Source organism: Lissotriton helveticus, chromosome 1_1 (genome assembly GCF_964261635.1).
Source record: "Lissotriton helveticus chromosome 1_1, aLisHel1.1, whole genome shotgun sequence".
Classification (NCBI taxonomy): domain Eukaryota; kingdom Metazoa; phylum Chordata; class Amphibia; order Caudata; family Salamandridae; genus Lissotriton; species Lissotriton helveticus.
This window is the reverse complement of record NC_136057.1, coordinates 14,620,975-14,645,419: the sequence shown is the minus strand read 5'-3', so window position 1 is coordinate 14,645,419 and position 24,445 is coordinate 14,620,975. Positions and strand designations below refer to the sequence as shown.

Genomic DNA, 24,445 nt, shown 5'->3' with positions numbered 1-24,445 from the left:
TCAAGAAGTCCTTTCCTACACTCCTTCGCCTGGGTTGATCTGAACTGTGGTCAAACCTTTAAATGCAATTCAAGAATTACTAATGTCAAATTATTTTGATAGACTTAAACATTTACAAATATTAGTCAACTGGGTTAGTGAAGGTGTTTAATTAACAAGGGTTGCACAACTTCTTGCCTACCTGGCAAATACCCGAAGGTCTCCTCAGAAGGGATTCTGTAAAACAGTGAAAACAAAAGAGAAACACAAAAAAAACCAACCAGGTTCTCTTCACTGCGTTTTTTCTCTATACCAAGTATTGCTACTAACATTTAGCAACTCTATCATTAGTTTCACTATACAAAGTATTTACTGCTAACATTCAGCAAATATTCCACAAGTCTTTGGTATTGTAAAAGTTCTTGTTCTTGCCAATGTTTATTTGTGAGGTAATTCACTCTTGATGCAGATCTTAGTAAGTCTTTCCTTTTCATCAAATAAAAACCTAAAACGAAAAGCACTCTCCGATGCTAGTGATCTCTTATAAAGTCATGAAACGTGGATTGCATTTGCCAAGGCTTGATTTTTCAGGTAGCTCTTACTTGCTTTTGTAGATCGTCAGAAGGAAGATCTGTGACACCACCGGAAGCGTCGGAAGATGAAGGCCGACGGACCGCTCCGGAAATGCCGAGGAGTGCTGAGCGCTTCCAACGCTGAAGGCTGCCCGCAAAAATGAAGGTCCCGTGGAAGCTCCCAAGACACTGGATCAGGTAAGGAGGTGGGAAGGAGCAAGAGTGCCGACGGGGCTGGGCTGTTGAAGGGGAGGGAAGCGGGAGGACAGAGGACGAAGAGGTTCTTGAAGCAGCTGGGCTCGGGGAACAGGAACGCTCGCTGTGAGGCAATCAAGGAAGCGAAGCGTTTCTGTGAGGGCTGCTCGGTATTTATAGCTGAATCCTTGGGCGTATGCTCGGATAACTCACGTGTGCAGTTTTTGGCAGTTCCAACGTGAGACCGAGAGAGTTCTTCAACAAAGCGTGATACACTAGAAACCCTCGAAACCAAACAACCATTGGTACCTACAAGGAGCATGATGTGTTCCAATGTCTCTATAAAGTTTAACAAGCATTGTAAACACCAAACAAATAACATAACTAAACACTGTTGCTCAGTTCTCTAGGATTGGACAACCTTTACTGGGATTTAACTAAGGATTGCCAAGGAACCCATGACAGCAGCCACCCGCAAACACCACCAACTGATTCGATACGCCAAGAAATCAGCATTCAAGGATCGTCTCGACAACAACACTCACAACAGCAAAGAACTTTTCAACATCGTCAAAGAATTCACCAACCCCACCGCAGCATCTAACGACATCACTCCCTCCCAAGACCTCTGCGATGCGTTATCCTCCTTCTTCTACAATAAAATTGCTGACATCCACAACAGCTTCGAGAATACTCCCAGCGATCAACCCTCCACACCCCCCGCAGATCCCACTCCGCCAACTAACAACCTTAGCGCCTGGAACCCAATCACCACTGAAGACACCATCCGCCTAATGAACTCAATCCTCTCTGGCTCGCCAACCGACCCCTGCCCCCACCACATCTTCAACAAAGCTGACTCCATCATCGCACCCCATCTCCGTGATGTCATCAACTGCTCGTTCAACTCTGCCACCTTCCCAGAAAGCAGGAAACACGTCAAACTCAGCGCCCTTTTGAAGAAACCCACAGCAGACCCCTCTGAACTTAAAAGCTACCGACCCATATCCCTCCTCCCTTTCCACGCCAAAGTCATTGAGAAAGCCGTCAACAGCCAGCTCGCCGCCTTCCTTGAATCCAACAACTCCCTCGATCCATCTCAATCCGAATTTCGAGCAAAACACAGCACCGAAACCGCCCTCATTGCAGCAACAGACGACATCCGAACATTACTGGATAACGGAGAAACAGCGGCCCTCATTCTACTCGACCTCTCCGCCGCTTTCGACACAGTCTGCCACAGCACCCTTATACAACGCCTCAGGAACATCGGCATACAAGGAAAAGCCTTGGACTGGATCATCTCGTTCCTAGCTGGGAGAACCCAGAGAGTCCGACTTCCCCCATTCAACTCAGAGGCCACTGAAGTCATCTGTGGAGTACCACAAGGATCATCACTCAGCCCCACCCTCTTCAACGTTTACATGAGCCCACTCGCATCCATCGCGCGCCAACACAACCTCAACATCATCTCTTACGCCGACGACACCCAATTAATCCTTTCCCTCACCAAAGACCCTAACACCGCCAAAACCAATCTTCACGAAGGCATGAAAGAAGTAGCCGAATGGATGAAACATAGCCGCCTAAGACTCAACTCAGACAAAACGGAGGTGCTCATCCTAGGATCTTCCCCATCTGCCTGGGACGACTCTTGGTGGCCTTCCGCGCTGGGCACAGCACCCACACCCACAGACCATGCACGTAACCTTGGCTTCATCCTAGACTCCTCTCTCTCGATGTCCAGACAAGTCAAGGCAGTTTCATCCTCCTGCTTCAACGTACTTCGCATTCTCAAAAAGATCTTCCGCTGGATCCCCCTCGAGACAAGAAAGACTGTCACCCACGCACTGGTCACGAGTCGACTGGATTATGGTAACACACTATACTCCGGAATCACAGCAAAATTACAGGAAAAAACTCCAACGCATCCAAAACGCTTCAGCGAGACTCATATTGGACATCCCTCGCCAAGATCACATCACCGGGCACCTAAAAGACCTCCACTGGCTTCCCGTCAATAAAAGAATTACATTCCGTCTTCTTACCCACGCACACAAAGCCCTCTACAATCTAGGACCCGAATGCCTCAACACTCGACTGTCCTTCTACAAACCCACCCGCCAACTTAGATCGTCCAATCAAGCCCTCGCCGCAGTCCCGCGCATCCGAAAATCCACCATGGGTGGCAGATCCTTCTCCTTCCTGGCTGCAAAGACCTGGAACTCACTTCCCACTCACCTCCGCCTTACTCAGAACCACATCTCCTTCAGAAAAGAACTTAAAACATGGCTATTCGACAAATAATGAACCCCTTCCCCCAGCGCCTTGAGACCCTCTGGGTGAGTAGCGCGCTATATAAATGCCCGAACTTGAACTTGAACTTGAACTATGCAAATCAGTCTGACCCTGTGCCTCATGGGAACACTCCAGCCCAAACTGCCAAGCCATGTCTGCCCTGGACCGGAAACAAGCATCCTGGTACCGGTTTCGGGTTCATAACCCTCATCAGCTAGGCTATCTTGATTCCAGTGGCAAAGTGAGCAAGGGACCCACATCTGGGCATATCCTGCCAACTTAGGGCGAACAAAGCAATACCAAAGGGGATGATGGACGGAGCGTTTGAGCAAATCAAACATTCACCCCTAGTCAACTGATCTGGGTTTAATCCATCATCATTCTTTAGCTCACTCCACCACTGCAGTTCAGACATGGCCATATGCAAATCAGTCTGACCCTGTGCCTCATGGGAACAGTCTTTTTCCAAGAAAAGGGTAGCCATAAGCTCTGGAGAATTCCAGTTATTTAATTGGATATTATCTTAAAGTCTTTAAGGGGCTGAGGCCCAAAGTGCAATGGGAAATAACTTAACTTCAAAATAACTAATATGGCTTCAGATCACACAGGAACACTAAGACAGATGCCTTATAAACTGTTCATAATGCTCAGCTAAAGGTTGCCCTGGCCTCTGAATATTGCTGAACCTCTTATGACCTTTCAATACATTGCCAATTCCACCCTCATCCACAACATGAAGATTCAATCAAAAAGGATTTACATTTTTAATTACTTACATTGGTTCTCCTTCTGTCTGTCCACCCAACAACAGTTCGTTCACATGGGTACACTGAAGACACTCAAATCTCCTTGAAAGTCTCCTCCACTCTGGGCATTTATTGACTCAGGTTCGCAACTCCTCTACTTTCTGAGGAACAAAGAAGAGAGGTGGGGATGCTGATAACAATGAAGGATGCATAATTTTCCAGGTACTTTCTTAAGAGTTGGGTCTTGGGTTGAGTCAGTGCATATATCCTGCTGCACGGTAGCGCCGCTTATGGACCAGTTCATTGCTGCAATCAAAATCTTGGTGAGGTGGTAATTCCTAAGCCCTTTCCTTATCTTTCAAGTCTGTAGATCAAGTTGGTTAAGTTTCTATGCAATAAACATGCAGTTCAATGCTTCCATAGGACAATAACTAGGTAAGAGTTCTTCTTGAGTTTGTTCACACATTCCCTGTCGGTGGTGCTGTATACAGGTATACGACTTTAACTCGACCGATAAACTATAGGATTTGCAAGGTTAGGCAGGGGCAGGATCATCCTTAGTGTCAGTTTAAAGTTGGGAGCTTCAGGTAAATCAAAGTGAATCATTTCATAATGTTCTGAGCCTAATTGCATAACAAGAGGGCAAGTGTGACATCAGACAGGCCGAGATGGTAAGTTTCGGGAACATCTTTTTTTAATACATGGAATTCTTAATTCCCAGATGTAGGATTGACTTATTAAATTAGCAGTAGCCACGAAAACCAGCAAGGCGGCTATTTCTATACCATGTCATTTGCTAACATGATTTGAATGTGGATATGGGTCACAGTATTTAGCTGAGTGATGGCTAGAATATCCGATGTCTAGGAAGGAGCATCTCTCAAATTTGGGACCTCAGTCAAAGTCGAGATTCCTAGTTTTCTGACACTCCCTGTTCCTCAACTATATTCACTACTATCGCCTGACCTATACTCGGTTGTCGTGTTGTGCCTACTCTACTACTTGCTCTACCATCTAGGGTCTTTTTTCATTGTCTCTGAACCATTACTGTTACTACCCCCTTATTCTGCTCGGTACTTGCGGCAAACTACAATCAGGCTTGTCTCTCTTTCGTTCAAGTAACCTATGGTCCAGCCGGACTGTACGGTCTATCAGCTCCTCACTAGAGACAGGGAAGTTGGCCTCTGAACCAATATGTCCTTGGGTTCTCCCCTTAGCCCTTGATAAAAAAGAGAAGCCCTCTTTTCCTCTGGCCACTCTGTTTTGACCACTAACTGATCAAAGGTTCTTTTGTACGTGAGGAGATCCTGAGATCTCTGTTTTAAATATTTTAGCTCAAGTCTAAGGAGAGACTATGGGTTTTTCTGTTGAATACATTTTTACTTTCTCTACGGAATGCTGCGTAGTTGTATAGTATTGGGTCATTTCTCTCTATGCTTGGTATACACCACCTTGTGGTATTCCCTCCAAGGGTAGACAGAATGAAAACTGTCTTAGCTTGCTCATCTGGGAATGCTGCTGCCTGCATAGAAAAGATTAAAATCACAGACTTCTGAGGATCCCCATAAAACCTTTCTGGAGTCACCAACTAAATAAGAGGAGGTTAAATGATATGAATGGGGCTAGCAGTGACTGCTGAGCACGTGCTCCTGTGATTCAAGGACCTGCTGGAGCTGTAAACACCAGGAGTAAAGGCCACTGTTATATTCCCAAACACCCTTTTGTGGCTACTTCTGTCTTCCCTTTCCGAGAGAGTCCTGCTACCTCCCTACATACTGAGCTTAATTCTCGCCATAATGTGTGTTTCTCTGCCCTGGATTCTTGCACTTATTGCTGCAAACTAGTGATGGCTTCGAAGCTGGTGGTTAACAGGTGGTCGGTGTCAATCGCTCAGGCTTGGTAGACATCCCGGGCTAGGCAATCTGTCAGGGCAGTATTTTTAGGCACTTACCTGTGAAATCCGGCCAAGCGAAGGCTATGCATGATGCTAGGCCTCCCACACCTCTAGGCATTCCCTGAAGTCACCTAAGAACCAGGTCACCCGACAGAACACTAAAGGGTATGGGGGAATGAGACAAAATAAGAAAACCAGGCCTTTTGCTGTTCACGCATTGTCGTACTCGTACTCCCTTGTTCGCTATTCTTAGCAGAGTCAACTGAAGAGTTCTCATGTGCCTCATGTTGGAGAACGGGGAGACTCATAAAAATTTGCAAATACTCACTCTCTATTCAACTTTATCCCATCTCTCACTCTCATGTTTGTGTTTTCATTAACCTGTCTGTTTCCTTGGTTTCCTGCCAGGACACTGGTAGGTTTCAGGGCACTGAGGCTGTGAGCAAGGCACCTTAACGTGTTGCTCTGATGTGGGGAAAGACGCTGCTGTGCCTTTGGGACATTGCCTTGCTGACTAGAAACAGTCATCAATTGTCAGCAAGGATGATGATGCAAGACACTCTTAATCTGGTCTTTACCAACTGGACTTAGTTATTTTGGTGAATTCAGTCATTGGTTTATTCACCAAGTTGTGATTTTCTCTGGTTTAGTAACCCATGATCATATAGTCTTTTGTAAGTGCCCAGTTAGTTGGTTTTGTTACTCAGTTTCATTCAGCGCCATCAGTCTTTCGCCAGTAGTTATCTTGTTAGGTCACTGTTAGTTAAATGAGCCTTTGTGTCTGTTATTCGCTTGCACACTGCTGCATATTTGCTGCCACTTACTTATGTCTTGGGCTGGACTGCCACCAATGAAACCCCGTGAGCTATCAGTGAGTGTGGAAAAGCTACTTAAAGAGGCAGGTGCAGACTCAAGTTATGCAAAAACCCTGGCATCTAGCCATACAAACTCTGCAAACTTGGCCTCACTACATATTATAACAACTATCCATCCACCCCTCTCCCTCTATTAAAGAACTCTTCAAATACCCCTGCCAAACATGGACTCAATCTCTCCTCACTCAAACTTCACCTGGCCAAAACAATTGTGTGTCTTCCAACCATTTGTCTTCCTGTTGTCTTTCAAGGTGCCCCTCTCTCCCCTCTGCATCTGTCAATTGTGTCTTAACCAGAACAATATCCTTGAAATAACTTTAAATCTGTTCAGCTGCCCAAGCACAGAAAAACCTTCTCAGCTGCAGTAAATACAAACCCATCCCCAAATCAATAAATGAACCCATCGTCCCTGAAAAAATGCACCTCTGTGTACCTGATATCATGCTCAATCACAAATACTCAAAACATTTATGTCGCAATTACATTCTATCTCTCCCTGTCGATCGCCCCAAGCCTATAGCGCCTCAGCAACGTCTCCATGGAAATAAGGACATGCACACCATCGCTGTCCCCGCCCACATCCACCTGGCACCTTTCGTTAGGGCCAACCCAGAATCACGTGTCTAGAGATATACAGCAATGTCTGCACCAACTTTGGTGAAAAACTCCAGCTAATACTGAAGGAAGTTTGATCTGTGTACTGCATTTTCCAGGATGCAAAGGGGCGAACTGTGCTGGGACTGTAAGGCAGTGTGCTCCCAACCCCCATTTTCGTTAGAGCCAATCCCTTCATTTTCACTGAGTCACTCTCCCACGAAATGAAGCTCAACCACATCAGGACAATTCAACGTTTTACGTTAACATTTTAGCCTTGGAAGTAGCTATCACCAACGCATGCCACTCTTACCAAACCGTTTCATCTGAACTTTTACATCATCAAAACTCAACTGTTTGCCGAACGTTCTGGAGTCGGCCTGCCTTTTGGCACAATTTAGAAGGGAGTGCCCTCAAATCGAAACTTTGATGTCCTCCCATTCAGGCCCTGCAATGCACCCACAACAGAAAAGAGAAACATTACAAACCCTCTCTACCATGCCAGACCTCATCTCATGTAATGCTTGAAGCACTCGGGCTTCCACTTCCCTACTTTTTTTTTTAACCTAATTTTTTATTGTTTTTCCATAGTACAAGAAATGAAACAGTGCAAGTTCTCGATACCATTCAGCAGATACATTGATATAATATAGCGTCAGTGGCAGTTCCACAAAAGGTGAGCACACAGTACACAGTACAAAGGCAGTCCAACTAAACAGCGATCCAAACTGGACCGCTCAGTTCTCCCTGCAGTTCAGGTTCCAACCCTAACAAATATAATTACACCAGGAAAGGAGCTGAGTACAGGCTCCAATTTGGGAAGACAATAGTATAGTAGCATCCTCAGCACAAACACATTCGGATAAGAAGACCCAATACACATCACGGGGGACTCACCAGAACCGCGTCACATCCATTAGTTTTTAAGTTCTACCTTGAGGCCCCACATGGGATATAAATCTGATGGGCAAGGGCCTCTACTGCGCCACAGTCTCCAGCACGTCAGTTTGGGATTCCGCTGAATCAGCCTAGAGGTAGCTCTGTGGTGGGCTCCATATATTTTTAGGCTTTGAAGTCCTGGGTAACAGTTCAGCATGTAAAGTCAACTGGTTTTGGCAATAAATCAAGTCCTCCAGCCAATCCTTAAATTTTGCCCCCCCTGCCCCATCTGCAAGCCACTCTACGCTTAGCCTAAAGTAAAGCAATAGCAAGGAATTTGCGACAAGACTTTGGTGTGAGTTTAGTATAACTTAACAATGCTAGTAACGGCGTGCATCCCAAAACATTGGGAACCATACAGCGCAGAGCCTCGAACACCTGAGAGCAATATGCACTCACCCTAGGACATTCCCATGCCAGACGTAAAAAATCAGCCCCTGGGCTATCACATCTATCACAGTTATCCGTTGCTTCAAGGTTGAATCTGAACATTTTAACAGAAGTGTCATAGAGGCTTTGCAGAAATGTATAGTGTGTGATGCGAAGCCTAGAACTGGCAGATATCTGTTCAGTTTGGAAGCTACAGTATTCCCATTGGTCATCAGTTAAGTCAAATCCCAATTCCTGAGTCCACTTGGCACGGGAAGAGCTGGTAGGTTCTGCTTGTTGTGTGCGAATAGTGCGGTAAAGTATAGAGACCAAGTGTCCCGGCGATGTGGCACATAATAACATGTGTAAGGGAGGGAATGTTGGGGGTTCCTGAGGGAACTCAGGAGTGATTGATCGTAGACCTTGTCGAAGTCGGACATAGAAGAAAATGTCTAGCAATGTAGGCTGAATATCGTGAAAAAGGATCTCAGAGGTGCAAAATTTCCCATTTTGATAGAGATTCCCCATGTGTTACCTTTGATACATTCACTTATTTTGAGGAACCCTGTTTCCCGCAGCAGTGGCTTGCGTGGATGATAGGTGAGTGGACGAAGTATATCATTGGGCATTGAAGAAGAGCCAGAATGCGTCGCCATACATCTACCGCGCATGTAGTAGTGGTGGGCTCAATAGCTCGCGTGCAAGGAGGCGTGTGCAGCATGCCATCCAATGGGATAGGGTCTGCCAGCCAGTGTTCTGGTGCAATCTGTGGCATGTATCTAGGGGAATGAAACCAGTAAAACGCACAATGGGCCTGTGCACTTATATAATAGAGTTCGAAGTCTGGCATATCAAACCCCCCTTGAGCATATGGTTGCGTGAGAACTTTCCATTGCAAACGGGAATGTTTACCCCCCCAAAATAGTCTTGTCATTTCTGACCTGAGCCTTTGGAAGAAATACCACCTGGGGTGGAATGGGATATTTAAAAAAAGGTACAATAGTTGTGGCAGAACCACCATTTTATTCAATGTTGCCCGCCCCACTAACGACAGTGGCAAGGAGATCCACCGGGTAACATTTTCCGTAATCCGATGTATAGCGGTACCGTAGTTGAGGCGCATCAGCTCCTCCCTATCTCTAGCTAGGACTATCCCCAGATACTGGAAGTCAGAATCACATCACTCCAGAGGGAAGTCCAAGGGGAATCTTACGGCTGCAGGAGTCAAAGGGAAGATTTGTTACTTCCCCAATTTATGTGTATCCCTGAAAATTTGCCGAACACTATGAATTCCCGCAAGAGAGGGTTCAGGTTTTCTTGTGTGGGCCTAAAGTATAAAGTTATGTCGTCCGCATATAAGGAGACAAGTATTTGTCTTAGATTGCATCGCAGAGCTTTGTCTTGGTGATGTTGCCTCAATTTGCTCACTAAAGGTTCAATTGCGAGCGCAAATAATAATAGTGAGAGTGGGCATCCTTGCCGTGTGCCCCTGGAGACTGGGAATGACTCTGACAGGTAGCCATTAATTAATACTCTTGTTGTTGGTAGCTGATATAACAGCCTTATCCATGGCAAGGATACGGGAGGAAACCCCATACGCTACAGTATCCCTAAGAGGTAGTCCCATTCGACCGAGTCGAATGCTTTAGTGACATCCAAGAAGACTGCCTTCCACCTCCATACTTTCTGAATATTGTACACCTGCCAACCATGCATCTCTGCCATTGCTATACTGAAAGAGTGCACACTAAATTCCCCCTTTAAACTCAGGGCGTACAGAGCCTTCCTCAACACTCCGAGACCTGAGATAGCAACAGTCTACCCACTGTTGAATGTTGAAAAACTTAGCCTTCTGGGGTCTCCCCTCCATGAACTTCTGCTACCACTGCAGTGGACAAATACTCTCATTTGGGTAAGACGGAAGACTGACACACTTACCCTGACCTTTTTGATCTGTCTTAGATCGCAGAAACCATACCATCACTTCCCATTGCAGCACCCGCACATTTCTCCAATGATGCCATTCCTCTTCTTCGTCCCAATTAATTCCCCCATGCGAAAGGCCCCAAAGAACAGTCAGACCATCACCACTAAAAACAGCCGACTATCCAATGCCCCTCTACAAATCTAGAGAAGAACGTCCACCAATCCTTTCAATAGCTGCAAAGTCACCGGCTTCCGAATTGGTTCCCTGGCCCAGCCTTCCAACATTTGCTTCCCCAACTCACCAGCCTATGACTCGTTACTAGAATACAGCTTGCCAAAAAAAGCCAAGTCAGCCAGCTTACCTGCAATTTTCACCGCTGGCAAACCTCTTTAAATCAAAAGCTTATTGAACTTCACCATATAGGACCAGTTCAATTTGTCTCCATCCTCCACTCTCTTCCTCTTAGCATCGGACACCACACATTCTAACCATGCCTGACTGTACGCTTGCCATGTGGAGTCCAACAATGAACCTCTGAACTAGGTGCATCAACTGCTCTCTCCAATGGCCCATAAGTGCCTCGCCATGGATGTCCTCTTCTTGTCCACCCAAGGCACTAGCCCACAGAATCCCTGCCACTGGGACCAGGAGAAAGCATCTGCAATGTTTTTTCTACAACATCAATGTGCCCTGCTCTGAACATGACCTTCAAGCACAGACACTCCAGCACAACAACTCTCAACAACTTCAGAACTTGCAGGTCTCTTGACGACTGCCTGTTAACAATGTTAACCACTGCCCTGTTAGCCGCATGAAAGAACACTTTTTTGTTGAAAAATGTGTGTTCCCACAGGCAGACCGCCACCACCAATAGAAAGAATGCCAAAAATGCATTTCTGCGGCTCCCACCTTTCCAATTCTCTGGCCATGCCTCCGCACACCAATGCCCCTAAAACACACCAAAACCAGAGTCGCCTGCTGCATCCGTGAAAAGCTCCAATGACCACTCTGCTTCTTTGCCCTTCCCCTCCAATAGGACACAATGGAACTCTCTCAAACAGGTCTGACTAGTCCTCTTGTTTATTTTCACTCCTGCTTTCAACTGCATACTATGATGCAAGAGAGATCCCCCTGACAGAGCCAATCCCAACCTCCTTCAAAAAGTGCACCCTGCTTGACAGCACTGCAAGCAAAATTAAGATGCACCAGCAACACCTAAATCTCCTTAACTTTCTCCTTGTCCTTAGCTAGCACCTTACTTAGCAAACACAACAATTTCTCTTTTTTCTCCATGGGCAACCTTACCTCCATTATTACAGAATCCAGCTCCACACCCAGGAAGGTCAAAACTTCCCCTTGTCCGCATTACTTCTCTGGGGCTAAAGGGGCACGTATATCCTGTAAAAATTACTGAAACCTTTTCAACAACTCATTGCACTATGTAGACTGTGGGGCACCCACAATGAAAAAATCATTGAAGTAATGTATCATAGTGTCAGAACCAGTAAGCATTTGAACAAACTGCTGCAAAATTGTGCGGAAGGCTTTGAACAAAGAACAAAACACTGCACAGCCCATCTGTAATGCCTTGTCAACAATTATGCAACCTGCAAACAGGATCCCCCATGAGTTAGAGTTGTCTAGGTGGACTGGCAGCAATCAAAAAGCAGATTTAATATCACATCTCACCGTCAAGGCCCATGACCCACCTTTCTTAGCAATGCAATAGCTGAGTCCTCCTTAACATAATGCACCCTTGTCCTCTCCCTGGGATAAAATCATTGATCAACTGATCTTCTAGCCAGGAAAAATGCTGAATCATCTGGAATTCCCTCTGCTATTTCTTAGAAACAATTCCGATAGGAGATATGATCAAATTAGGCAGCAGCCAGTGAAGAAAAGGGCCGGCCATCCTCCCATCTCTGACTTCCTTCATCAACTTGTGCCAAATCATCTCTTTGTGCCCCTGGACGGAACGTAAATTTTCAACCCAGCGACACTCACATGGACCTTCATAGCCCAACTTAAAACCATTTTCAAAACCATCCAAAAAGAATTCGGAGTTGCCCAACATATCACTATGGACAACCAATATCTCAGGCGGCCAATTCTAACTGTTGCACAAGTCTTTTCCCATGTTATCCTGGCCTCCTTGCCCTCTGCCTCTGTTGGGCTGCCACTGACCCTCCTATCCATCCATTGACCCCATTCCACCCTGTAGCCCACATTGCAAAACTAGATGTTTCCCATTGCATTGAGGGCATTACTATTGAAAACTGCAGTATTCTCTATTGCATGTGCCTTTGTTGTAGGCTCAAAAGGGGATGGTGATGGACGGAGCATCTGAATCAATCAAACACTCACACCCAGTCAAAAGATCTGGGTTTAATCCATCACCGTTCTTTAGCCCACTCTGCCACCCCAGTTCAGACATGGCCATATGCAAATCAGTCTGACCCTGTGCCTCATGAGAACAGTCCAGCCTGAACTGCCAAGCCATGTCTTCCCTGGACCGGAAACAAGCTTCCGAGGACCGGTTTCTGGCATTCCAGCCGTCTTCAACCCGGCTTGCTTGAATCCAGTGGCAAAGTGAGCAAGGGACTCACGTCTGAGCATACCCTGCCACACTTATGGTGGCCAAAAGCGGTACAAAAGGGGGTGGTGATGGACGGAGCATCTGAATCAATCAAACACTCACACCCAGTGTTACATTCTTGTTTATTACATGTCTCTTTAAATGTATTTGCTGTGGTCGCATGCCAGTGCATGAGATGTGTTTATCTTCAAGTAAGTTTTTAATTCTAGAGTATGCCAGCTACGACATCTGACTGTTAGAGCTCAGTTCAAGCTTAGCCTGGATATTGCTGGATGTCATTCCTGATGCGTCTCCTTTGTTTACTTGGTGCAGACTGTACTGACCTTAATGCCCTTTCAAGCAAGTTGCAAGCCTGCTGTGCTCACCTTGGTCTCTCTCTAAGGGGTTACAGACAAACATTGCATCCATTCTTTCCCTTTCACAGTAATATTAACCATGCTTCCCTTTCTGGGATGTGTATCCGTGCATCCCATCCGAGCCTTCTGTGCCTTTCACACTCTACCAATTCTGGCCCCTAAATGGTGCTTCCACTCACGTGTTCCTAAAGCCCAGGGTTTGACTTTGCAGTATGAGGGATGTTTCTGGTGGGTAGCTGGGCCATTCCGCGAGGCCGTGACAGAGTATTTGTAAAGTTCACCATCACCCCAAGGATATCCTGGAACGGTAAAGAGCTGGTGCCACAACACACCACTGCATTGATTTAAAAGGAGTTTAATCAAATATGTTGTCTTTCCACTCTGACTGCACCGCTGGCACATCTCAGTGTCACTGATAAAGAGCAGGCTAGTGTACTATAAATGTCTTCAGTCCAGTGAAACCAGGATGAGCCAGGCTGCCTCTACAATTGGGTGTAAATAAATGGGAGAGGAGGGGGCCCAACATATACTTTAGAGCTCACTGGGAGAGTTCAGAACTTCAAGATGCCAGCTGTCAAAATGGTTGCATCCTTTTAGAAACATACATGATCTGATGAATCAAATATTGTGTGAAACATCTCAGCTTCACAAAGTGTGTTAGAGAAGACAACGAACCTGAAAAAAGGTAGAAGAAGCAGTCTATGAGCGATACAATGAGTAAGAGAGTGAGGGCTGGTGTGCAGGGCTACAATGGTTTGGTCAAGCACACCAGAGGTTATTTGAAGGACAAGGAGGAAACCAAGAGCAAGTCTTTTGCAGAGTTTGGAACCAGAGAAAATTATTGACTATTGATCAAGCTACTGAAACTTCATATTATGGGACCTGGCTGTTTGAATGAACAGATCACCACAAAGCAGCTAGCAACTGCAGCACGTTGAGGCTAATCATGGTTGTATTGCCACATTCTACAAATCCCTGGTTGATGGATTGATGGGCAGGAGATGCCTTGTTTCTAATAGTTTCAATCCCGGAAGTATCTTAATTTGATGCAAGTGATCATCAATAGATCATTCACTTCATTCTAGGCCCAGAATCAGCATGCTTTATTTGAGGGTGGGCACTCCCCGCCTGCCACCCACTCTCCACAGAGCCTCCTTCACAGCCTTGTTCCTCAGGCTGAAGATGAACGGATTCAGAAGCGGGGTGACCACCGCATAGAGGACAGCTAGCTGGCTGTTCTGGTCCAGCTCAGAGCTTGATCCAGGCCGCAGGTATGTGGACATGATGGTGACGTAGAATAAAATAACGACCAGAAGGTGGGAGCTGCAGGTAGAGAATACTCTGCTGCGACCCTCGGTGGTGTTGATCCTGAGAACAGCGGTCACTATCTTCACATACGAGGTCAGGGTGAGAGTAAAGGAACTCATCCCTATCAGGGCACCCAAGGCCAACAGCACTATCTGGTTGAGGGTTGTGTTGCTGCAGGAGAGCTGGAGCACTGGCACAATGTCACAGAAGAAGTGATTGACAGTGTGGGATCCACAGAAGGACAACTGGAAAGCCAGGATGGTGTGTATCAAGGAGTCTGCCATGCCAGCAGCCCAGGAGCCAGCCACAAGCCAGTCACAGGCCCTCTGGCTCATGACACCAGTGTACCTCAATGGAAGACAGATGGCAACGTAGCGGTCATAGGCCATGGCTGCCAGAAGAAGCGCCTCCGTGCCAGCAAAAGACATGAAGAAGAGCATCTGGAGGGTGCACCCCACAAACGAGATGGTCTTCCGCTCCACCAGGAAATGGTCCAGCATTTTGGGGACAGTGGCCGAGCTGTAGCAGAGGTCCAAGAAGGACAGGTTTGCAATGAAGAAGTACATTGGGGAGTGGAGATGGGGGTCCCTCCAGGCCACAGTGATGATGGTGCAGTTCCCCAGGACAGTGGCCATGTATATGAGCAGAAAGACCATGAACAGCACAGCCTGCAGCTCGGGGATATCTGTGAGTCCCAGGAGTACAAACTCGTCAGCTTGGGTTTCATTGACCATGAATTTACCAGAATGAGTCTGTAGAAAGAGAAAGAAGAGACACAAATAATTTACCTGATTAAGTGGCAGAAAGAAGTATGTGTGGTTGTTGACACTGTGATCAAGAGTACAAAAGTGCAGGTGGGTCATAGAAACCTATGGAAGGAGATGAAACAGTCAAATACAGTTCTGCTCAGTGAGGGCTCTTTATTTTATCTCTTTCAATATCTTAATCCAATTGAAAAGAAAAGAAAGTTCCCTTAGAAATCTCAAGGATCAATGGGGTAAACCTTTAGCCAGATTCAACAAAACATCTCAAATATTAGGTCCAGACAGGTGCCTCACAAATACCTTTGGGCAACACATTTTATTTCCCAAAAGGCACATTCTTTTCTGATGGATACAACTGCAGAAATGTGCCAGGTTCAGGAGGTCACAGCTGCAGTATTGTGTATATTGTTCTGGAAACCACATGTAGAGTCATGTGTGTCGTTGTGTAGAGTACTGGGGCCAGTTTGGTCCTCTTGCAGACCTTGTACCAACTTTATGACTTTGTTGTCTGATGGTTTGATATGTATTTTTATGAGACACTTATCCAAATTTCCTCTAGCCACTATCCTGCTGCCGCAGTTTCCCCCATGTGCACCGACCCTCTTGTATTGTTTGCAGCTGTGCTGTGCATTATTACCATGAAAAGCACCTCCTTCAGATCTGTGATAACATAAGTAAACCAGTTAAGACAGGATAGAATCAGAGCTACCTTTTCACCTGCTGGTGTTAGGCAATAAAAATCAGTGATTGTAAAAATAAAAATTTCTCGGGGTCTGTCCCGCAGAGCCGACGTCTGCCTTAATCCCAAGCCTGCACACAGATTGGAGCCTGCTCAAACAGCTCTGTCAGGGCTCGACTGGCCGTAGCGGGCACCGGGCAATCCCCCGGTGCGCCGCACGGGCAGGGAGTCGGTTTAGCTGCAAAATCGGCCCTGTAACAAAATCGGCTGAAAACCGTCCCTGGCAAAAAGTGTGGCGCCACCCACAACCCCCCGGGGGACGGGGGGTGGCATCCGAGCACTTTGCCTGGGCTGGTTTTGGTTCCCAGTCCGGCCCTGAGCTCTGTGGCTTCTTTGTGGAGGGACACTTTTATGCCAGCGAGATAGAGAGGCAGCCCCCCTCCTACCTGGCCTAAAAATAGTGGTGTGTGCAGGCAAACTCCGCTATGTGGCGAAGGCAGAGTTTTTGCCAAACTCCGCCCTCTTAGCAGATTGACAAAAATTCCATGAACTCCGTGGGCAGAGCAGAGTTTACTGCTCACCCCTATTTATTGGTTGGTGCGCAGCTACTGTATATTTTATCTATGCTTCCTCTAGGATTACCAACAATTTACCCTAATATAATAGGTAAGATGATATCTAATTTTATATGGAACAACACAAATCCAGAAATCACTTATGATAAATATGAAGTATGTAATGTATTGGTGGTCTTGTTCACCATATTTTGAGAAGTATCACAAAGCTTTTATTTGACAGCTTGGGTCATTATGGTTTCAAAGAAATGATCCCTTATTTTATGGATTGAATTTGATAAAACCAATTCCTTCACAGGCTTTGTTATCTATGTTTAATACGCTATAGATAGACTTAGCACCAACAAAGACACAAGCTGAAGGTTGGTGTCCCTCAGGGCTCTGCCCTGAGTCCCAAGAAGCTGCCAACACTTCCTGGTTGAAGACTTGGCAGCCAATCAATATTTAGTAGGATCCGCTGGACCACTGCAAGGACTCGCGTCCCCAGATATCTACATTTTTTATACTTAAATATCTCTGAAACTACTGAACGTATTGACGCCGAATTACAAAAAGAATGCTTTCTGCCAAATTTGGGGTAATTCCATTCAGTGGTTTGGGCCGTAGACATGTTCAAAAAATGAAAAATCCCCATAGACATAACATGGGGAAAAACGCATTCTGGGACCCCTCTTTTTCTAGACCACCGCTTTGAACCTTTCAACACAGCAGATGAACGAAAAAGGGAAAGTTTTTTGAAAATTTCAAGAAGATTCCACAAGCGGAGCTAAAAGTGTTTGGTAAAAAAAAAACACTTTACCTATGGAAACTTTGGTCCTAAGTATACCAACCTACCGGCAACCACCATTAGGATACATCTATACTACTATAATAAAGGAAGAACTTTCAGCCTTTGAGGCGGGTAAACTCGGGAACCACAGCGCCAATCCCCACACCCGGTACACCGTTGGAATCGTCAGGGTGTGTAGATGGTTATAGGCTATATAAATTAACAAGCACTGGCGTTGCCAATAGGTCTCGTAGAATGCAGTGCATCCTTCTTGCTCTAGTAGGGCGATTGGGTGGCTGTTGGTAATTAGAGAGTGGCCGGAGGGAAGCCGGATGGGGGCAGGAGAGCTGAGATAGCGTGTTAGGGGAGGAGAAGCCGCAGAGCACACGCTGGGCGAAGCCCTTTGATGTGTTGTGCAGCCGTGAATGCCAGCGTGTTAGGGGAGGAGAAGCCGCAGAGCGCACGCTGGGGGAAGCCCTTTGATGTGCTGTGTGGCTGTGAATGCGCGTGCTTGTTTGCTCACGTGATTCACGTGAATTTAAAGAAAACCGCACGAACGAAACCCTTGGTTTCACGATTTTTTTGAGCACTTGAATTCTCGCTCCCTCAATGCGCTTGCGCGCATTGATAGGTCACGAGACCTAAAAAACGTTATTTAAAAAATTTACAGTAAAAAAAAGTAGTCCCTCCAAAGTAGCGCCGGCCGCGACGTGCGTGCTCACGTCAGGAGCGCGGGGAGGAGCGGCGTCAAGGAGCGCAAGGAGGAGCGGCGGACATGGCGCGGGGGAGGAGCGGTGACGTGAGGAGCAGCGGACAGGCCAGCGGCGGTGCGAGCAGCGGACAGGCGGGAGGAGCGGCGGCTGAGGTAAGGGAGCGGCGGACATGGCGCGGGGGAGGAGCGCTGACGTGAGGAGCAGCGGACCGGCCGGCGGTGGTGCAAGCAGCGGACAGGTGGGAGGAACGGCGGCTGAGGTAAGGGGACCCATGTCGGGACAGAGGGGACCCATGTCGGGGCAGGTGGGTGTCGGGGCAGGCGGGGGATGGGCCGGGCGGAGGCCGGGCTGCTGAACAATGTCGGGAGGCGGGGGTCGGGGAAGCCTGTTGCTCCCAGACAACGTCGGGACGGGCTGCTAGTATATATATATATATATATATACTCACTGGAAAAAACAAAGGTTAAAGTAACATTATAGTTAGGTTAAATGTTCTGTAAAGATGCAGTGTTTTAAACCCTAAAAACCTTCCGAAATTCGCCACATTTGTGTCCTAAGGTAACTTGACCATTTGTGGAGGGGAGCAGGCCACAGTGCCAGACCCTGGGAACCCCATACCCAGGGCCTTTTTATTTAGCCTAATATGGCCCTGGAGACGCCATCTACCGGGCCACATATATTTGAAATGGGAGTGGCTCCCCTTCCCTAGCCTCTTTAAGTCCTGGGGATTCCATTCCCCAGGGGCTCATTTATTTTAAAGGGGGAGGAGTTGCATGCCCACCTCCCCAGCTCTAGGGACCACATCCCCAGTGCAATTTTTCAAATATAGGGGAGCAGGCTGCGGGACCTTCCTCCCCAAGCCTTATTAGGACCTGGGAACCCTATCCACCATTGCCACAAGTTAAAATAAAGGAAGGAGATTGCAAGGACCGCGGACCCCATCAGCCCAGAGTCTGCATTGCTGAAAGGTTTGTTGGGGGCTGCGGGAGAGCGTTTGGGCCTCCTCAGGCCCGACCAGCTCTCCACATGCAAAGGGAGCCAGTAGACTTTGTGCTTGCTCTCGATTGGTGGGAGAATCAAAAATACTCCTACCATATGGGAGCAAACAAAGATTTCCCTGCCTGAGCTGGTGTTGGCAGGGAAACCGCTATGTCCGAGGGTTCGGCTCCCCGTGACATAGCTAGTGAGCCGGCCCCAGCAAGGGGGTTCCAGGGGCAACTAAAGGATCAGGGAAGGGGGCCTGTGATGTCAATGACCATGTCATGTGTGATGTAAAATGTGATGTCATAAGCAGTGCAGGCATAAGCTGTTGCTAGCTCAGTTAACTATAACTGCTGAATTCCATTGGTTTTGTGCATGTACAATCTGAGCCTAACTATAACGTCTCTGAAACCGTTGTCTTTTTTCAGTGAATTTTTAAAGTTTTTTACATTTAACTTCCTAACTATAATGTCCCTGTAAGTTTGTTTTTTTCACTGAATTCCAAAGATTTGATGTCCCTTTAATTTTATCGTTTTTTTAGTTACTTTCTACAATTTAAGTATACTGCCCTTTATTTTGCTTTTTAACTTAGTTTTTTTTAAAGCTGTATATATTTTTAATACATTTACTTTATATACATTTTAAATGGAAAAATCATATATATACTTAGTGTAAAATATGTATGATTTGATTTTAAAATTCCTAACGTGCACAGTTGCCCTAGAGCGTCTTGGCGCTAGCATAATCCTACAATGAACACCTGAACCCGCCATAACAATAAGACACTGAGAGCTACAAAACTATAAAGAAAGTGAATACAGCCATGTTTTAAGAGCAAATAAACTTAACATGTCTTTTAAGATGTAGGGACAGTCTATTCCAAACATTGCAGGTGGAATCAATAAAACTGCACTCATCCCATGCCGTTTTCTTAATTCTAGGAATGCTCACTGAGCTTGAAGTGGCGGATCATAGTAATCTTTTTGGGGAGTTCCACCTAAATTCACCTTTGAGATACTCTGGTCCTGAACCATGCAATGGTTTGTGTGCCCGGCATACGGCCTTAACCCATTGGCTGCGGGGCCGATTCCCCCCGCTGTGCTGGGGGGAGGGGGAGCACGCACAGCGCCCCGGTGCTCATGACAAGCTCAGCTCGTCATGAGCCACGTTTCTCGTGTGCTCATGACGAGCTGAACTCGTCACGACCACTCCCGTACGTTAGGACGGCCAGCACAGGAGGGGAATTAGCCCCGCACTTGAGCGTTCTAACGGTCATGACGAGCTCAGCTCATCATGAGCATGGGAGGGGTTAAAGGCAATCCTTTTTCTGACCGGGAGCTAATGACGTTCTGCCAGTGCACCTGATGCAGACTTAAACTTGGGAATTTTCTTGAGTAATCGACAGATTATATTCTGCAACATCTGAAGCTTGTTTAATTTGTCTCTGTTTAATAGCCATAAAGGGCAATGCAATAATCAAGCCAAGTTAAAAATAGGGAGATGACCACGGATTTTTGCAAATCTGGGGGAATAAAGGGTAACACCTCCCTCAACGTTCTTATTAGAAAAACATGATGATGCCAATGTGTTGATCTGATCCCCAAATGACAATTCAGCATCAAAACCAAATACCTACATTTCTTACTTCAGAGACTGGCATAGGGAGAGAGCTAATGCCTAGATGCATCAAACAGAAATGCATTCTCAAACGGTGCGAATCGCAATTTTCGGCCGTTTGCGAATGCAATTGACTAATTTGGAATGCATCATGCATTTTGCAATTTTAGGAATCGCAACCATGTTGCGATTTCTAAAATTTCGATTGCATTTAAGAAATCGCAATTTGAGATTTCTTAAATGCAATGCATGATTATTTTTGAATTGCGAATTCGCAATTTGGAAGGGGTAAAATAGCATGAAATTGAACTTCATGCTAATTCACAGAAAACTATAAAATATGCACAAATTGCATTTTTGGAAGTTTAAATTTACACACACACCTGCCCTTGGGGCAGGTGTGTGTGTAAATTGCATTTAAAGTTACATTTCAGGGGTGCAGGGAGGGGTTCTTTGGACCCCCCCCTGCACCCTTGAAATTGCATTCACATTTTGCGATTCGCAATTTGAAATTCACAAAATGTGATTGCCTTCCTATTCATTCCTATGGGCCTTTTGGCCCATAGGAATCAATGGGAAGGGTTTTCCTTAATTGCGATTTGCAAATTGTGAATCACAATTAAGGAAAAATATAGAATCGCAAAAATAAATGCGAATTGTCCATGCATTGTCGTTTGCGATTTCTAAATTGCAATTCCTTAATTTTCGCAATTTAGGAATCGCAAACGGCAACAATGATGCATCTACTCATAAGAGTCGAAGGCCACCATTATCCATTCTAAAAAGCAATATAATGTTTTTGTACATGTGATTGAACAAGTATTATTTTTTTAAATGATGTCTTTAGTAGCGCAGTACTTACACGAGACTGTAAAACATAGAAGGGATTAAAAGGATTCTACGGTTAATTCCGATCACATGATTGCTATGAATGTCCAAGTTGTGATTTGCTTAGTCGCCAAAAAGTTTACAAATGATTAGGTATTATACATGTGAATCCCTCTCCTTCCATTAATGACATCAGTGTACATATATTTATAAGTATAAATATGGCAACCTATATCTGTTTTTCAAGAAAGTTACTCTGTTTACACATTTCACAAATTTGCAAATCTACTGACTGGAATCGTGAATTCACGCAATTACACACCCAAACCATGCCTTTTGATTTGGCGCATTAAGACCCTGCACATGCCACTAAATGTTTCTGGAACACTGAAGCCAATTGCTTCTTTGCATTTCCCTTACCTTACCCTTTTAGTACCCTGTTTACTCTTCGTTGAAAACAAACAAAAAAATAAATTGAAAAAACTGTTCAAAATACCATCTGCCAAAGAAAAATTATTTTTTGAACCACCATCTGGTCAAACAAAGAGCTAATTCTGGTGTTTTTAACATGCCAGTGACTATATTAGTGCAAGACTGGATGTGTAAGTGCCTGTATCAATGTGAGTGGGCATGTTATTGGGTGTATGAGTGTGTGCCTGGGAGTGTCAGTGGTTGAATCAATATGAATATGGGTGTTTGAGAGAATGTATCAGTGCTTGGCTGAATGTCTAAGTGGCTGTAGCTATATGTGAGTGGACATATCATTGGCTGTATGAGTATGTGCCTGGATATAAAGATAAAGAAAGTATGCTGTTCTTAATTACAAGGGAAAACTAGGGGAACCCATTTTGCGTGTTCATGAGATGTACCTCCCGAGCCTGGCAGAAGTGAGTAGGTCAGAGAGACTGTTACGTATTCAGCAAACTACAAAGGGAAATGTCTTGTGTGATACCTGCCGGGTATTGATGAAGTAAAATGAGAAACCCGATTGGGGTTGGTCATGTTCTATCAGGTACTACACAAAGTTTGTGTTAGGCTGGTTTAAAGAGGTAGTTTAACCCATATAACTACCCATGTGTAGATAGATTTGATTTCATAAGGTCCTGACGAATCACCACCAGATTGATTGACTACTAGGCGAGAAATATGTTGACCACCCAATAAAACACCCTACGTGAAACATTATCTCAGACATGCACTGTTGTCTCTTTTAATCAGGTTGGGAGACCTATTGATTAAAATTGTTTTTGTTGGTACTTCCAAGCCAGTTTTAAACTTCCTTCAGGTTACATACCTCTGCTCACTTATCTGCTCTGGCAGGCCCCTCACCAACACGGCACCAAATGGCAAATTGGATTAAAAGATCTCCGCCAAAGAGCCCCTCGAAGGGAGCCTGTCAGGTATTGCAGCGTCGACCTGACGAGGAGCAGCCTTGTGATGAAGCATGACACCCAGCCGGGTATGTGAGGACCCCAACTTCTCAGAGGTGGAATCCACAACCTCCTACATCTCATGACCACTCAAAACAGGTTCCCCTAGTTTTCCCTTGTCTCATAATCTCGTATACTTTCTGTATCTTTAATAAGTTTAGGCACATATGCTGGCACTGTCAAAAAAGCCCAGAGTCCCTCTTTTGTGATTGGGTATGTGCCTGGATGTGTCATTTTCTGTATCGGAGTGTGGCTGGGTGTGTCAGTAGCTGTATCAGTGTGTGTATGGGTAAGTGAAAAACTGCATTGGTGTGTCCCTGGGTGTGTCAGAGGCTGTATCAGTGTACGCTTGGATGTGTCACTGGTTGTATTGGTCAGTGCCTGGGTATGTCAGTGAGTGTATTTGTGTGTGCATGAATGTGAATGTGTATGTCTCTGTATCAGAGTGTGTCTGGGTGTGTCACTAGCTGCATCTGGCTGTGTCAGGGTCTAACAATTATTTTTGGGTGTGTCAGACTCGGTATCAGTGTGTGACTGGGTGTGTCAGTGGCTGTATCTGTGTGTGTACAGGTGTTTGAGAGGCTGTATCAGTGTTTGACTGGGTGTGCAAGTGAGTGTATCAGTGTTTGGCTGGGTATATCAGTAGCTGTATTGGTGTGTAACTTTTTGTGTCAGTGTCTATATCATTGTTTGTCAGGGTGAGTTAGTGGCTCTATCAATGAGTGAGTGGGTTTGTTAATGAGTGTATGACTGGGTGTGTCAGTGGCTGTATCAGTGTGTGCCTGAGTGACAGCGGCTGTATTGCTGTTTGCCTGCATGTGTCAGTCTCTGTAACAATGTGTGCCTGAATGTGTCAGTGTTTATATTAGTGTGTGGCTGGGTGTGTCAGTGGCTGTATTAGTATATGTATGGGTTTATGAGAGGCTGTGTAAGTGTTTGGCTGAATGTCTAAGTGGATGTATCGATACATGACTGGTTCATCTTCTTTGTAGTTCCGTTTTTTGATATTTTTACTCGACTCCCTGGATCTGTCTCGGATCCACAAGCTTAAAGCACACATTTAATACACCTCAGCACATTTAGGATTTACCTTTACAGGTTTGTTTGTGGATATATAATTGACTGTGTGGATCAGTAAGTAGATATGTGAGTGTCTGTGTGGGTCTGAGAGTGGGTGTGTGTGGGTCTCTGTGAGTGGGTGTTCTGAGAGATGGTGTGTGTGGGAGAGGTGTGGCGCCGCGGCCAGGGCGACTGACGCTGGAATCTGGGGATCACGGTTCGATCCCCGGCTCCGGCGGCAGGTTAGCCCAGCACCATGTGACTCTGGGCAATAGCTTGCTTAATCTTCCCGACGGCCCCCAGCGCCTAGGGACCCTAACGGGTGATTGTGCGCTTTACAAATTTGGATTATTATTATTATTATTATTATTGAGTGCCTGTG

At 45.8% G+C, this 24,445-nt stretch overlaps 1 protein-coding gene across 1 annotated transcript in view; it reads right to left on the bottom strand.

Moving 5' to 3' along the window:
- Positions 1–204: 204 nt before the first annotated feature.
- LOC144757290 (olfactory receptor 5V1-like) overlaps positions 205–24,445 on the bottom strand; it is a 54,957-nt gene continuing 30,716 nt past the window's right edge. Inside the window, exons 2-3 of the mRNA XM_078646371.1 lie at positions 14,480–15,400; positions 205–216 (exon numbers count right to left, since the gene is read on the bottom strand). Of these exons, the coding sequence (XP_078502497.1) occupies positions 205–216; positions 14,480–15,400 (933 nt within the window). The remainder of the gene's footprint in view (positions 217–14,479; positions 15,401–24,445) is intronic.